The 16519-nt window shown below is 41.5% G+C and overlaps 1 protein-coding gene across 3 annotated transcripts in view; it reads right to left on the bottom strand.

The window, feature by feature from the left end:
- Positions 1 to 8025: 8025 nt before the first annotated feature.
- The window catches only part of LOC148105978 (protein NLRC3-like), a 663817-nt gene continuing 655323 nt past the window's right edge, over positions 8026 to 16519 (bottom strand). For 2 of the 3 annotated variants that reach the window (XM_087837921.1, XM_087837941.1), the window contains 2 exons: positions 9538 to 9584; positions 8026 to 9389 (listed from right to left, as the gene is read on the bottom strand). In XM_087837921.1, the coding sequence (XP_087694047.1) occupies positions 8842 to 9389; positions 9538 to 9584 (595 nt within the window). In that variant the 3' untranslated portion in view covers positions 8026 to 8841. The remainder of the gene's footprint in view (positions 9390 to 9537; positions 9585 to 16519) is intronic. The other variant, XM_087837920.1, reaches the window with a different exon arrangement.

A 16519-nucleotide genomic window follows, 5' to 3' on the forward strand; every position in this document is an offset into this window, starting at 1 on the left:
AGGATTGGTTCAAACTAAACATCAGACACATTTCACAGAGTTCACAAATACACTCACGTTTTTATCTTTGAAGATCATCATAAAGTAGAATTGATGGTCCAGTAGAAACAGCAGGAGGTTTGAGCCCTTCTGATGCAGCAGAAACAGGATTTGGAGGAAGATGTTAACAGATTAGAAAGAATTGTACACTGTGAATCAATGCAATTCTTTGTAGATAGACAGATCTTTAATAATCCCTCAGGTAGGTTCCTCTGGGACAGTCACAGATAGAGACACCAATTCTGACGTCCTTTGAAAGTCTGAATTTGAATTTTCATCACTCGTCATGTACACAGATGTTAATTCTACATATTCCTAGTACTGAACTCTAAATCAATATGAAGAAAATGCTCCTACTAATCTGCATATATGTTGATATCAAACCCTTTTCCAGCACATGGATAAATCTCTATAAATCTTTAATCTGATCAGAATGGGCACAGTGTTGTTATTGCAGCTGATGTTTGAAAAGCTAAATGTCCATTTTAAAGTGCTCGTGTGTAGGATTGTGTTTCCTTCCTTTGTGCAGTTCTTACAGTAAACATGTTTGAATGTTTCCTGTTCCCCTGATGCTTCTTCCTGTTGGATAAAGTTGGTTTGAACAACATGTTCTTATAGGTTTCAATGAACTTCAAACTGTGATCCACTTACAAAACTGTCTCATTTTATTGGAACGATCCACATTTGCATCCATTCACGGTACATTTGACATCTGAACACGTTTGTACACATGATGAAAGAACAGATGGTGTTTGTGTGTCCTTCTTAAACTCAGTGTGAATGTTTCATCATGTAGAACTACTTAGAACAAAGTCTTTGGGAACATTTGGAGAACACGTTTAGGAAAGTAACATCCTGGTAGAACATTTTCTTAAAGCAAAGCAGAGCTGCAACATGACTGTGAGGATTCAGAAGAATAAAGTCAGAATACTTTATTACTATGAAGACTAAAGTGCACCTTAATGCTGCCAATGAATACACATGTTCTTTGTGAAAGCATGTGTGAGCACAGCTGACATGCACTACACTGACCCCACTCGCCCCATTTCTTCATCCACTTCTTGCTCTTGTGCTTGAAATGAGACGCCGACGCAACAAAAGTAAGAGGCTCTAAAATCCACAAAATAGTGTGTCCTGGGAAACGTAGCACACATGGTGTTCTTCTGCTGTTTCCTCCTTTCACTGAGTGTGAAACACTGAGGCTGTGCTGTTGTTCACAGAGGGGAGCTGATTCTAGCTGCAGCTGGACTCTAACTGAATGTGTTGGTGCTGATCACGGGGCTCTGAGGGGGGAGCAGCAGGAGGACTCTGGATACTGACGTCAGTGTATCTGTGGAAGCTCACACAGCGTGTCTCTGTCATTCAATATTGTGATATATATTGTATCTATGTATCTACTGAAGACACCATCAGAAATAAATAGATTGTGATGAAGATGAAGAACTGGAACAGTTTGCTGTGGTTTCTTCTGTTCCTGTCAGAAATAAGAGTCTGGCAGCACTTTGCTCTCCTTCCACATGTTTAAGGAGGAAGTGAAGAAGAGCGAGTGAGTCGTCTTCCTCTGTGGGCCCAACATCAGGCAGCAGCCACGTATTTTTAAAAACCCAGCACACTGCTTCAGAAACACTGAGTCCAGGTGACCAGAGTCATGTGATCAGTGAGGTCTTCACTCAGGACGTCACAGCTTCAGGACCTGATTCAGAGGTTTATAAGGACGTGGATCATTGGTGCTGATGTTGTGTGAGAGCTGGTGAACCATGGGGAACATAAATAACAATCAGGCCATCAGCAATTCTACCCCCAGCTCTAAAACCTACATAATACACTATACATATAGTTATATAGGTTATAGTATGTTATATATAAACGTAGCTGAAGCAGTTTAATTTGTAGCTTCACGCTGCACTTCATATGTTTGTCCACCAGATGGCAGCACAGAGGCCTGTGTTGGAAAGCTTTGAGTAATGAAGCGTTTTCAATCCAAGCTTCAGAAAGCTTCATGTGGTCATTGTTGGGTTCAATATTGAGGAGGGGTAGAGGAGGTAATCAACTTTCAAAATAACAACACTGATCCGGCCAGGTGGAGTCAAACGATGATTTAATGCACGCGTGGGGGGACCACCGCCGTACGCAGACAGCGCCGATCCCCGACTTACAGAGCATAAGCAGATGCTTTATATACCATCAGGGCTTAAATTTAATACGCCCCTTCAACGTCAATCAGATACAGGTCATACATAGGTTTCAAAACCACAAAGACTTTTAACACAGTTTAAAATAACATTGTCTCCGTCTCCACAGCAGATGCTTCCTGTCAGCCTTCTGACTTTCACTTCTCGTCTGGAACACCAGACCCACACCCTGCAAGAAACTGTTCCTCTTTTTGCAGAGACAATTTTGCAGTTGCAAGCAAACATGACTAACCTCTCACCTATAAATGAGTCTATCTACTGTGTGTGTATGTGTGTGTATGTGTGTGTGTGTGTGTGTGTGTATGTGGCTCGACCTCACACGAACTTTGTCTTATGAGAAGAGAGGCCAATTCTCATGTGCATAATAACCTAACTGAAACTATATCTGTAATATGTTGAATAAATGTTTTAATCAAATGAGTGCCCCTACTTCAAAGCTTAATAAAAAGATATAAATGACTAAAAGATAACAATGAATAACCTGGTTATTCAAATAGCATCCTCCCAACAGCTCCTCAAAGTACCTTTCACAAGCATGCTCTGCAAAAGCCTGCACTTCCTGTCTACTTTGGCACATAGTGTACTCAGAGTTAGGCCTTTCAGAATCAGCACATACACATTTAAGATTATAACAAGCATTCAAAAGCATTTAAGATCATTGATTTAACTCAACAGTTTAACAGTGAAATGTGGATTATTAAATATTAGGTCTCTCTCCTCCAAGTCTCTGTTAGTACATGACTTAATAATTGATCAACAAATCGATTTACTCTGCCTTACAGAAACCTGGTTGCAGCAGGATGATTATGTTAGTTTAAATGAATCAACATTCTAACTACCAGAAATCTCGAAGCACAGGTCGAGGGGGCGGTGTGGCAGCAATTTTTCACACCAGTCTATTAATTAATGAAAGACCAAGACAGACTTTTAATTCATTTGAAAGCCTGATGCTTAACATTGTCCACCCCAGCTGTGAAACTCAGAAACCAGTCTTACTTGTTATCATCTATCGTCCACCTGGGCCTTACACAGAGTTTCTGTCTGATTTCTCAGACTTTATATCTAATTTAGTTCTGAGCTCAGATAAAATAATTATTGTGGGTGATTTTAACATCCATGTTGATGCTAAAAATGACAGCCTCAACATGGCATTTAATCTGTTGTTAGACTCAATTGGTTTCTCTCAAAATGTAAAAGAACCCACCCACCACTTTAATCACACTCTAGATCTTGTTTTAACATATGGCATAGAAACTGAACATTTAATAGTGTTTCCTGAAAACCCTCTCCTGTCTGATCATTTCTTGATAACATTTACATTTACAATAATTGATTACGCAGCAGTGGAGAGTGGACTTTATCAAAGTAGATGTCTTTCTGAAAGCGCTGTAACTAAGTTTAAGAATATAATCCAGCCACTGTTATCATCGTCAATGCCCTGTACCAACACAGAGCAGAGCAGCTATCTGAACGCTACCCCAACAGAGGTCGATTATCTTGTTAATAATTTCACCTCCTCACTACGTACGACTCTGGATACTGTAGCTCCGGTGAAAACTAAGGTCTCTAATCAGAAGTACCTGACCCCGTGGTATAATTCTCAAACACGTACCCTAAAGCAGATGACTCGTAATCTGGAGAGGAAATGGCGTGTCACAAATTTAGAGGATCATCATTTAGCCTGGAGAAATAGTTTGTTGCTTTATAAGAAAGCCCTCCGCAAAGCCAGAACAGCTTACTACTCATCACTGATTGAAGAAAATAAGAACAACCCCAGGTTTCTCTTCAGCACTGTAGCCAGGCTGACAAAAAGTCAGAGCTCTTTTGAGCCAACCATCCCTTTAACGTTAACTAGTGATGACTTCATGAACTTCTTCACAAATAAAATTTTTATCATTAGAGAAAAAATTACCAATAATCATCCCACAGATGTAATATTATCTACAGCTACTCTTAGTTCCATTGATGTTAAGTTAGACTCTTTTTCTCCAATCGATCTTTCTGAGTTAACTTCAATAATTACTTCCTCCAAACCATCAACGTGTCTTTTAGACCCCATTCCTACAAAACTGCTCAAAGAAGTCCTGCCATTGATTAATTCTTCGATCTTATATATGATCAACCTATCTCTAATAATCGGCTATGTACCACGGGCTTTCAAGGTGGCTGCAGTTAAACCTTTACTCAAAAAGCCATCTCTAGACCCAGCAGTCTTAGCTAATTATAGGCCAATCTCCAACCTTCCTTTCATATCAAAAATCCTTGAAAGAGTAGTTGTCAAACAGCTAACAGATCATCTGCAGAGGAATGGTTTATTTGAAGAGTTTCAGTCAGGTTTCAGAGTTCATCACAGCACAGAAACAGCTTTAGTGAAGGTTACAAATGATCTTCTTATGTAATAACATGACAGTGGACTCATCTCTGTGCTTGTCCTTCTTGACCTTAGTGCAGCGTTCGATACTGTTGACCATAATATCCTTAGCGATTAGAACATGCTGTAGGTATTACAGGTATTGCACTGCAGTGGTTTGTATCATATCTATCTAATAGACTCCAATTTGTGCATGTAAATGGAGAGTCCTCTTCACACACTGAGGTTAATTATGGAGTTCCACAGGGTTCAGTGCTAGGACCAATTCTGTTTACATTATACATGCTTCCCCTAGGCAGCATCATTAGAAGACATAGCATACATTTTCACTGCTATGCAGATGACACCCAGCTCTATCTGTCCATGAAGCCAGATAACACACACCAATTAGTTAAACTGCAGGAATGTCTTAAAGACATAAAGACTTGGATGGCCACTAACTTTCTGCTTCTTAACTCAGATAAAACTGAGGTCATTGTACTCGGCGCTGAAAAGCTTAGAAATATGGTATCTAACCAGATTCTTACTCTGGATGGCATTACCTTGGCCTCCAGTAACACTGTGAGGAACCTTGGAGTCATTTTTGACCAGGATATGTCCTTCAACGCACATATTAAACAAATATGTAAGACTGCGTTCTTCCATTTGCGCAACATCTCTAAAATTAGAAATATCCTGTCTCAGAGTGATGCTGAAAAACTAGTTCATGCATTTATTACTTCCAGGCTGGACTACTGCAATTCATTATTATCAGGATGTCCAAAAAACTCACTGAAAAGCCTTCAGTTAATCCAAAATGCTGCAGCAAGAGTACTGACAGGGACTAGAAAGAGAGAGCATATTTCTCCTGTTTTGGCTTCCCTTCATTGGCTTCCTGTTAAATCCAGAATTGAATTCAAAATCCTGCTCCTCACATACAAGGTCTTAAATAATCAGGCCCCATCTTATCTTAATGACCTTGTAGTACCATATCACCCTATTAGAGCACTTCGCTCCCGCTCTGCAGGCCTACTTGTTGTTCCTAGAGTATTTAAAAGTAGAATGGGAGGGAGAGCCTTCAGTTTTCAGGCCCCTCTTCTGTGGAACCAGCTTCCAGTTTGGATTCGGGAGACAGACACTATCTCTACTTTTAAGATTAGGCTTAAAACTTTCCTTTTTGCTAAAGCATATAGTTAGGGCTGGACCAGGTGACCCTGAATCCTCCCTTAGTTATGCTGCAATAGATGTAGGCTGCCGGGGGATTCCCATGATGCATTGAGTTTTTCCTTTCCAGTCACCTTTCTCACTCACTATGTATTAACAGACCTCTCTCTATTGAATCGTATCTGTTATTAATCTCTGTCTCTCTTCCACAGCATGTCTTTTATCCTGTCTTCCTTCTCTCACCCCAACCGGTCGCAGCAGATGGCCCCGCCCCTCCCTGAGCCTGGTTCTGCCGGAGGTTTCTTCCTGTTAAAAGGGAGTTTTTCCTTCCCACTGTCGCCAAAGTGCTTGCTCATAGGGGGTCATATGATTGTTGGGCTTTTCTCTGTATCTATGAAGCGCCTTGAGGCGACATTTGTTGTGATTTGGCGCTATATAAATAAAGTTGAATTGAATTGAATTGAACTGAACGTGGTTATAACTGCACCTGTAATAAAGGCTAATTGGGTACCAATATGTTTAAACATCTGAATGCAATATCAATGCTGTAGATTATGTTATTAATGTTAGTACTGCAATGGTAATGATGATGATTATTAACAATAGCAGTAAAATAGTTTCCCTAATCCCCACATCATCAAGGAAGCAACCAGGAAATATCTGCTGTGTGTAAAAACAGCAACACAAGAATCCAGAATGAAGACAAGAAACTCAAAGCTCACACACAAAACAGGTGGAGCTAATTTTGTGACGTGTTTCTGTAAAAACACCACAGAAGTGAATCATCAAAGTTTCCATGTGAGCTGATGATGCTGCTGCAGAGTTTCTGTGAACCTCCTGTGACCCCGCCTCCTCATACAGAGACATCTTATTGCTCTTCAAACTGCATCACGTGGACACATGTGATTGTGTATTGTAGTATTGATCCCAATGCTGGTATTAGTACTGGATCAATAACACTGGATGGATGCGTTCAGCATGGAGCCCCTGAGCTGTGTTACAGACAAACATGGAAACTGACAGGTGTGTGTCATTCACAGTCTGTAACACTTCTAAACAACAGAGGCTGACCCAAGTGCCTCAGAGCCAGGCACGCTCACATCACAGCTCTCTAAATAAGCCAGTTTCAAAATAAGAGCTGAAAGCTGTGTTTGCTTGTGTTAGCTTATTATTGTGGAGACTAACATTCAGTGATCATGTGTTCAGACTCATAATGATTACTCTCAGAAATCCTGATCTTTGTATTTACTGTGTGTTGGATCAATAACTGAGATTCATCGTATCACACAGCTGTGCTGCTGCTGCTGGTGATGTCAGCACATCTGGAACAATACGAGGTATCTGCTACCAGACTGAGCAGGACGTGAGACCTGTGGACTGTTTAAAGCTGTCCCTCCACAGCTCACTCAGACCTGATCCACACCTCAGTGATATTCTCTGACTTCCTCAGTAGAGACAGAAACCATTCAGATCTGGGACGATCAGCTGACTGATGATGTCACACAGACTGTGTTTTTCAGGAACAGTGATTCTGATGTGAGCCTGCTAGCTGACAGCAGACCTGATGAAACCACATGTTCACATCTGTGAGGACAGACTGGACTCTTTGACTGCACCTTGGTTCTCCTCAGAGGTCTGTACAGGAGCATGTCCACCCCCACTGAAGATCTCAGTCACTGTGAAACATAGAAAGCTGCTTGTGTAGCCTCTGCCTCACATGTAGATACAGCTACAGGTTTCTCTGTCAGTCAGACTGAAACAGTGTCCTGATGCTGCATCATTCAGCTCTGTGCCCCAGTCAGCATCACTGTGAGCTACCAGTGTCAGTGTTTCTGCCCTTTTCCTGTAACACTACACTCAGCACAGGCTCAGCTGCTATCCAGTGTTGGACTTTGGCTTCAGCTGCTGTGATAGATCCTCTAACATAGATCAGCTCTGCTACATGTTGTTAGATAAGTGCAGCTGCCTGTCATGTCCTGATGTTTCTCTGGCTCAGCAGCTTCTCCATCAGAGGTTCACATGGAGCTGATCCAGTATCTCCAGTAACTGTGTTCTGTGCCTCACTGGTTCATCCTTCTGTCTGTGTGACGTCAGTCAGATGTTGAAGTTAAACTCTGTAATCTTCACTGTGTCACAGAGTTCAGTGAGTCCCGTTATTCACAGTATCAATCAGATCATCAGAGAACAGCTGATCAGCAATCAGTGGTGCCAACAGCACCTCCTGTGGTGAGAGGATGCAACAATGCAATGTAGCATTTTTACACTCAACACTTCCAGTCATGGAAACTGTCTGTTGGATCTGTTTGACGTTGCTTTCTTGTGTTGCTTTCTTGGTTAGAGTTCCTCACAAATGTCCAGATTATTCTTCTAATGAGGCGTCGACCATGTTTTCAGTTCTTTGGAAGAAAACATTGCCCTTTGCCATCCTTACTTTTCTTTGACTTCTTCAAATGCAGCTGAACTCCAGCTGGTATTTTATTGGACTTTGCAGCTGTTTCTGGTCATCAGTTCATTCCTGCAAACCTCTGAACCTGAACAACAATGATGCTGCATTGCTGGCTGATCCCAAAAGGTTGATTCTGTTCATCTGGACGTTTTCAGAAACGTTTGCTCACTGATCAGGTGACTTCTTCAGTCTCAGCTGACTGCAGCTTTACAACCTTACAAACAGCACATTTGCACAATGACTGAAACCAGCAGCAGCAGCACCTGATATATATGATACTAATATAATACATATACATATATAATCCATACTAATGATGAAGGAACTGAGCTCACTGTCCATTGTTCATTCAGTGAACTACTCAGTTTATTTTGGGCCTCAGAAATGCTCACTCTGTTTGTACATCACTGTCAGCAATAGACTCATTCTGCTGTGTGGACAGGAACACATGTGACATCACTTCCTGTTTGTTTGTGACTGAAGAGGAAGAAGTTTACAAGGAATCATTTAGAAGAGTTTCAAACATCAACTGATTGAATCCATGAATCTGAAAACGTGTTTGTGAGTGAAAGAGACAGACATGTACAGACTGAACTATCTGTTCAACAGTCAGAGTGTTTCTGTAACAGGAGACACTCTTTACACCCCACTCAGCACAGGGACACTGAGGAACCAGGAGACAAGAACATAAACCCAGGATAAAGAGTTTGATTGAATGTGGTGTTGAATGTGTGGAGGTGGATCAGAGTGTCAGAGGAGACTCTGTAGAAGGACAGAGTGCCAGCAGGACAGTCCACATACACTGCTGCTCTGTTAGAGACAGAGGAGGAGGAGGAGGAGGAGGAGGAGGAGGAGGAGATGGATGTGTGTCTCTTATTGTGCCAGACAGACTGAGGAGCACCATTATAGCAGCTCAGACTCCAGGACTGATCATTGTATCCAAACCCACAGTCATCACTGTCTCCTTTCCTTCTGATGCTTCTGTAACTCACTGATATAAAAACATCTCCTCTCCACTCGACCTCCCAGTAACAGCGACCAGTCAGACCATTTCTACACAGCAGCTGATAAACATCAAATCTGTCTGGATGATCAGGATATGACTGAACCTCCTCCACACGTGTCACCTTCCTGTTGTTGTCAGACAGTTGGAGCTTTGTGTTCACTGTGTTTGTGTCGATTGTGAGTTGACAGGAATCTGATGGAGAGAACAAACACAATCCAGCTGCAGTTATTGATCCATCATCTGTTCATTGATTGACATTTTGATGATGGCTCCTGACATGATGAAGATGGTTGAATGTGTGCTGCTTTGTTTTCATGAATCCCATTAAAAACACACTTACACTTCCTCAGACCTGGTCTCAACCATCGGACTCCAGCAGGCTCCACCCTGAAAGGAGGAGGGGGGTCAGAGCAGCACAGTCAGCATGCACACATGGACATTACATGGCTCTCATACACACACTGTTACACACTGAGCTCAAAGCTCGGCTCCACTGTTTTATTCAAAGAAATCTACATTTATTTATCAGCACATTTAAAAACAGCTTGAGCCAAAGTGCTGCACAGAGTAGAGAGAAAATAGGAAACATACACAGTAATTACTATAAAGACTCGTCAGAATTGAAAGCTACAGAGTACAAATGTGTACTCTGTACTTTTAAAAATGTCGAGTGTTGGTGACGACCTGATGTGAAGGGCGACTGTTCCAGAGTTTGGCTGCAGCGATCGATAAAGCTCACCTCTGTTTTTACGTCTAGTTCTGGTCAGAAGCTACTTATCTGCAGACCTGAGGGCTCGACTTGGATTATTTTGTTAAAGAGAGATAAGATGGAGCCAATCCATTCAGAGATTTAAAGACAAACAACCAGATCTGGAAGTGGATTCTACCACGTACTGGTAACCAGTGGAAAAAGCTGGAAAAAGCTGGTGATGGGTCGTCTAGCACAGACCCACCGCTGGAACCAGACAATTCATGAGGGAGAGAACTGTGACAGCGCCGTTCGTTCACTTGACCTCAGTCGCTCTCGTCTGCTCCCTCGTAACACTGCTCTTTATTGAGGTTACATGAATATGCATAAGTTCATTAACATATGACGTCTTACACAGGTATGAACAAAGTGTACCAGTCTGTGCATAGTGTAGGTGTGTGTGTGTGTGTGTGTGTGTGTGTGTGTGTGTGTGTGTGTGTGTGTGTGTTCCAGATGTGACCCTGTGACCCCAAAGCTGGTGCTAAGAGTCCAGTGGTCCCCCTAACAAAGGGCTCTTGTACTTAACCAGACACAGAGTAGGTGTCCTCCTACACCAGGGGTCTCAAACTCGCGGCACGCAGGCCAATTGCGGCCCGCTGTACGATAGTTTTTGGCCCCCACCTTAATATGAAAATTTAATGTTAGTTTGATAATGTATGACACTTTATAGTGTTGTGTGCGGAGCTGAATTAACCCACCAATCAGGGTGGGATATGGATGCGTAGGAAGGTTGCCAGTCTTAAAACAGATCTACTGAGGCAGCAAGATTTCTTCAAGAAAGCAACCAAAGAGAATAATGCAGCAGTCGAAGCCACGTGGTTAGTGAGATGATTGCTAAAGCAGGGAAGCCATTCACAGAAGGTGAATTTGTCTAAAAGTGCATATTCCAGGCTGCAAATATAGTCTGTCCGGGAAAGAAAGGTCAGTTTAGCAACATTAGCCTTTCTGCCAACACCGCAGCAGATCACATTTCTGACCTGTCAAGTGACATTTATGACCAACTGTGTGAGAAAGCCAAATGTTTCAGTGTATACTCAGTCGCTCTTGATGAGACCACAGACATCACCGATACTGCCCAGCTCCCAATGTATGTCCGTGGTGTTGATGACAGTTTTGAAGTGATGGAGGAGCTGCTCACAGTAATTCCAATGCATGGCCAGACCACCGCTCAGCAGATATTTACAAGCTGTGTGATGCCATTGAGAATGTTGGTTTGCCATGGAAGAGGTTTGTTGGAATAACAACAGATGGAGCGCCATCAATGACAGGGAGGAAAAATGGACTGGTGGCACTTGTTCAAAAAAAACTGGAAGAGGAAGGCGTGGAGGAGGCCATTGCTCTGCACTGCATTATCCATCAGCAGGTCCTTTGCAGCAAATGCCTGAAGTTTGACAATGTGATGTCTATTGTTGTGAAATGCATCAACCAAATCAGATCCAGGGGCTTAAAGCACCGAAGGTTCTGTGCTTTTTTAGAGGAAATGGAGTCAGAATATGGGGATGTGCTCGACTTCACTGAGGTACGTTGGCTCAGCAGGGGAAATGTATTAAAGAGACTTTTTGAGTTGAGAGCAGAAGTGAAGCCTTCATGGAGAAGGATGGAGTTAGTGTTCCTGTGCTAACTGATCCCAAATGGCTCATGGACTTAGCTTTTCTTGTTGATATAACACATGAGCTTAATGTACTGAACAAGACGTTACAAGGCCAGGGGCAACTTGTCAGTGCTGCCTATGACAACGTGAGAGCATTCTCCACAAAACTTGCGCTCTGGAAAGCTCAGCTCTCTCAGACAAACCTTTGCCATTTCCCAGCATGCAAGGCACTCGTGGATGCAGGCACACCATTCAGTGCTGACAAGTATGTTGATGTCATTTTGAGGCTACAGGAGGAATTTGATCACAGATTTGCTGACTTCAAGACACACAGAGCCACCTTTCAAATTTTTGCGGACCCCTTCTCCTTTGATGTGCAAGATGCCCCTTCTGTGCTTCAAATGGAGCTCATTGAGCTGCAGTGCAACTCTGAACTCAAAGCAAAGTTCAGGGAGGTGAGTGGAAAAGCAGACAAACTTGGACAATTTTTGAGAGAATTGAGCCCTAGTTTCCCTCGGCTTTCCCGAATGTTCAAGCGGACCATGTGCCTTTTTGGTAGCACATACTTGTGCGAAAAGCTCTTCTCCACTTTGAACTTCAATAAGTCCAAGTACAGGTCCAGACTTACGGATGATGATCTTCAAGATATACTGAGGGTCGCAACTGCTTCCTCCCTCAGGCCAAATCTGGCTCGGCTATGGGAGAGGAAACGCTGCCAGGTCTCTAGCAGCAAGAAGTAGGTAAGAGAAGCCATGTTCAGAAGAACAGTTCATTTTCTACAGTGTTCCATTCATGTTCAGAAGAAGGTTATAGAACTGTTAATACAGACATTTCAATCTAAATACAGCAGATATAGAAGACTGAAAAAAACACACAAGTTCACTGACTAAAAATATCTTATTATTATTTTATTTATGTATTACAGATTGATTTATTTTCTTATTAATTCTTAATTTGTTTATTTATTTTTCATATTTTGTTGTTAAAAAAATAAAAATAAAGAGATTTGAGAAGATTGGAATTTTTTAACCATGCCTTTCTTGTGGAAAACCTAATGCAGCCCAGACTCACCCAGACTCTGCCTGCAGCGGCCCCCAGCTAAATTGAGTTTGAGACCCCGGTCCTACACCATAAATCAGTAAGAGAGGGTACGACCTCTCTCATGGCCCCAAGTGGTGTGTGCATGCCAGAGCACTCTGGAAGGCACACAGAGTCTTTACAGACTACTAAGGATCAAACCTCGATCATCATGCAATCGATTATACAACTCTAAGCATATATGAGTAAATATTTCTAAGCATAAATGACAATCAACAATATAAACCTTGCAGCTGGTTTTAATAACAGAATTTATTTGTTTCTCAAATGAGAAAGAGCTATCGAGAAACACTCCTAAATCTTTAGTTCTTAACTTTTCCAGTGGGACAAGGTCAACATTATCTGCTAATGCTAAATAGGCTGCCGTTATTAACTAATGCTAATTTGATGTCAATTAGCATTATGCACTAATGCTAACACTTACTTTTTAACAATGTGAGTAGCTAATGCTAACACTATTTCCCTTAACTTTATAACAATGTGAACGGCTAATGCTAACACTATTTTCCCTAGCATTACAACATCTGTGCTGCTAATGCTAAGTAGGCCGCCATTAGCACCTACGTCTAATTTAAGGCAAATACGCATTAGAACCTAATGCTTATATCGTTTTACTTTGCTTTATAACAATGTGAGCAGCTACTGATAAATAGCATTAGCTAATGACAGCAGTGTAATTTAATGCAAGTCAGCATCATTTGCATTATAACGATGTGAGGAGTTAATGCTAAGTATGCTGCCATTAGCAGCTAATTCTAATTAGGGGTGAATAATTATTACCAGCTAATGCTAATATCGTTTTCTCTTCCTTTTTAACAATGTGAGCAGCTAGTGCAGGGAAGGCTGATGCTAGTAGCTAATGCTAAAGCTAATCTGATGTGAATTAGCATTACATTAGTGAGAAGTTAATGCTAAGTAGACTGCCATTAGCAGGTAATGCTAATTTTAGGTGAATAGGAATTGGCAGCTAATGCTAATACCATATTTTCTTGCTTTATAACAATAGCTGTGTCCCAAAACGTCGGCTGCATCCTTCGGAGGACCTGGCCTTCGCGGTTTACGTGGGCCAGGTCCTTCAAAGACCGAGAAGGCCGGAAGTGCAAGGCTGTGAAATGGGACGGTCTAGCCTTCTGATTAGCGTCACCGCTGTCTCGGTGGAGTTTAATAAACTCGGCTGTCTGCTCCTTGCTATCTAAAATACAACAGGACACTGGCGTAAATTCTCGACCGTCTCACACTTCTGTTTAATCAGTTTTCTGTTTAACGTTTATTCAGCTGTGTGAAAATCCCAAAGGAACCCACCCGATGGATTAATAAAGTTTTATTTAATCTAATAATCCAATAACTTTGATCTCAGCCAAACCGATTTACTCGGTTACTTATTTATTTGTGTCAGCCTCGGTGACTATGTGTCGTCCTCCGCTCCCCTCTTGTGTGGTGTCCCACAGGGCTCAGTTCTAGGCCCCCTCCTCTTCTCTTTATATCTGCTTCCTCTTGGTTCTGTACTGAGAAAGCACGGCATTCCTTTCCACTTTTATGCTGATGACTGTCAGATCTATGTCCCTCTAAAGAAAAAAGGCAGATACCTTACACAGCCATTACTTCAGTGTCTCGATGACATTAAGGCTTGGATGTCTGTTAACTTTTTAAAATTCAATGATAAAAAGACAGAGGTGATGGTTTTTGGTAGCCCCACTGAGACCCCCAATGTGTATGTAGATTCCCTGGCACAGTATGTTAAGCCAACTGTCACAAACCTGGGGGTCAAAGTGGACTGTGAACTGAAGTTTGATAATCAGATAAAAGCAGTGGTAAAATCAAGCTTCTTTCACCTCAGGCAGCTGGCAAAAATAAAGCCAATTCTTTCACGGCAGCACTTTGAGACAGTGATCCACGCCTTTGTTAGCACTCGGCTGGATTACTGTAATGCACTTTATATTCGGGTCAGCACATTATATATTAGTCATCTACAGAGGGTGCAAAATGCCGCAGCTCGTCTTTTAACTGGCACTCGAAAGTTTGAGCACATTTCCCCTGTTTTAGCTTCACTTCACTGGCTGCCCATTTCTTTTAGGATTCATTTTAAAATTCTTTTATTTGCTTTTAAAGCTCTCCATGGCCTCGCCCCATCTTATCTCTCTGAGCTGCTACAGCCTTATACACCCACCCGCTCTCTCAGGTCAGCTGATCAGCTGCTCCTGCATGTACCCAGGACTGGGCGTAAACTTAGAGGAGATCGTGCTTTTGCTGTAGCAGCTCCAAAACTGTGGAACAAGCTTCCTTTAGAGATCAGACAGGCCAGTTCTTTATCTGTTTTTAAGTCACTCTTGAAAACCCACCTTTTTACCTTGGCCTTTGACACCACGTGAGATGTTGGTTTTTTATTTTTTTTATTTTTTATTTTTAGTTGTTTTTAGGTGATTCAATGCTGTTTTATATTGTTTTTGTTTCAATATAGGGCTGTTTTAATTTTATGTTTTATGTGTTTTACTTATTTATTTTGCTGTTTTCTGTTATTCTATTGTTTTAACTTATTTTCTGTACAGCACTTTGTTCCTGTGCTGGGTATTTTAAAGTGCTCTATAAATAAAATTGGATTGGATTGGATACTCCGGAACAAATAAAACACAGAAAAAAGGCAAACAATTACATTTTTAAGTTATCCGAGTGACTTATATCATGTTTAACCTGAGTAGCGAAAGAGCGGGGTCTGAAAATGATGAAGCCAGAAGTCCGCTGCTCTCGCCGGCTGGAGTGACCATTGAACCCCCCGGCTTGCTATCGAGCTGGTGGGTAACAGACATCTCCGAAAACGTCGACACACTTTTGCAAATATGCAATGTCTTGATAAACCAAGCAGATATTTCTAATTACACAGCTACTTTCTCGCCTGTTAAAAGTTTATTTTGTGGCCAAGAAAGATTAATAAGAGTAATTTTAAAACTTAGTAGCTGCCGCCATTGTTGGCAATTGAAATTTGGCTGGGCCGCGCTATGAATTCTGGGATATGGTGGGCCACGAAGGACACACCCGACCCATCCTTCAAATTCGGGGAAAAGGAGGATGCATTTGTTGGCTGGAGTCTACGAATTGGGACATCCTTTGTTGCCTGGCTGTGACGTAATCGGCCTTCAAATGCGGCCTCCAGAGGATGCAGCCGACGTTTTGGGACACAGCTAATGTGACCAGCTAATGCTAAGTAGGTTGCCGTTATTAGCTAATACTAATTTGAGGTGAATTAGCATTATCCCCTTATGCTAACAATGTTTTCTCGTACTTTTTAACAATATGAGTAGCTAATGTGAACACTATTTTTCCCCTGCGATGTGAAGAGTTAATGCTAAATAGGACGCCATTAGTGGCTAATTCTAATTTTAGATGAAAAAGCATTAAAAGCTAATGTTAATACAATATTTTCTTGCTTTATATCAATATTAGTAGCTAATGCTAGGTATGTAGCCATCATTAGCTAATGCTAATTTAGATGAATTAGCATTAGCCACTAATGCTAACAGTGTTTTTGCCAAGTTATAACAATATGAGCAGCTAATGCTAAGAAGGCTGCCATTATTAGGTAATGCTAATTATTATGTGTGTTAGCATTATCCTCTGCTGCTAGCAACGTTTTATCTTACCTTTTTCACAATATCAGCAGCTATAGCTAACATTACTTTCATTTTAGTTAAACCTATTTAGCATTAATTAACTTCATTTAGCATTAAGAAGTTTATGCTAAATAGGCTACCATTAGTGGCTAATGCTAATTTTAGATGAATAAGCATTGGCAACTAATGCTAATACCATATTATCTTGATTTCTAACAATGTGAGCAGCTAATGCTAAGTAGGTTGTTATTAGGTAATGCTAATTTGATGCGAGTTAGCA

Source organism: Neolamprologus brichardi, chromosome 3 (assembly GCF_056152115.1).
Source record: "Neolamprologus brichardi isolate AB-2024 chromosome 3, ASM5615211v1, whole genome shotgun sequence".
In the NCBI taxonomy this organism is placed as follows: domain Eukaryota; kingdom Metazoa; phylum Chordata; class Actinopteri; order Cichliformes; family Cichlidae; genus Neolamprologus; species Neolamprologus brichardi.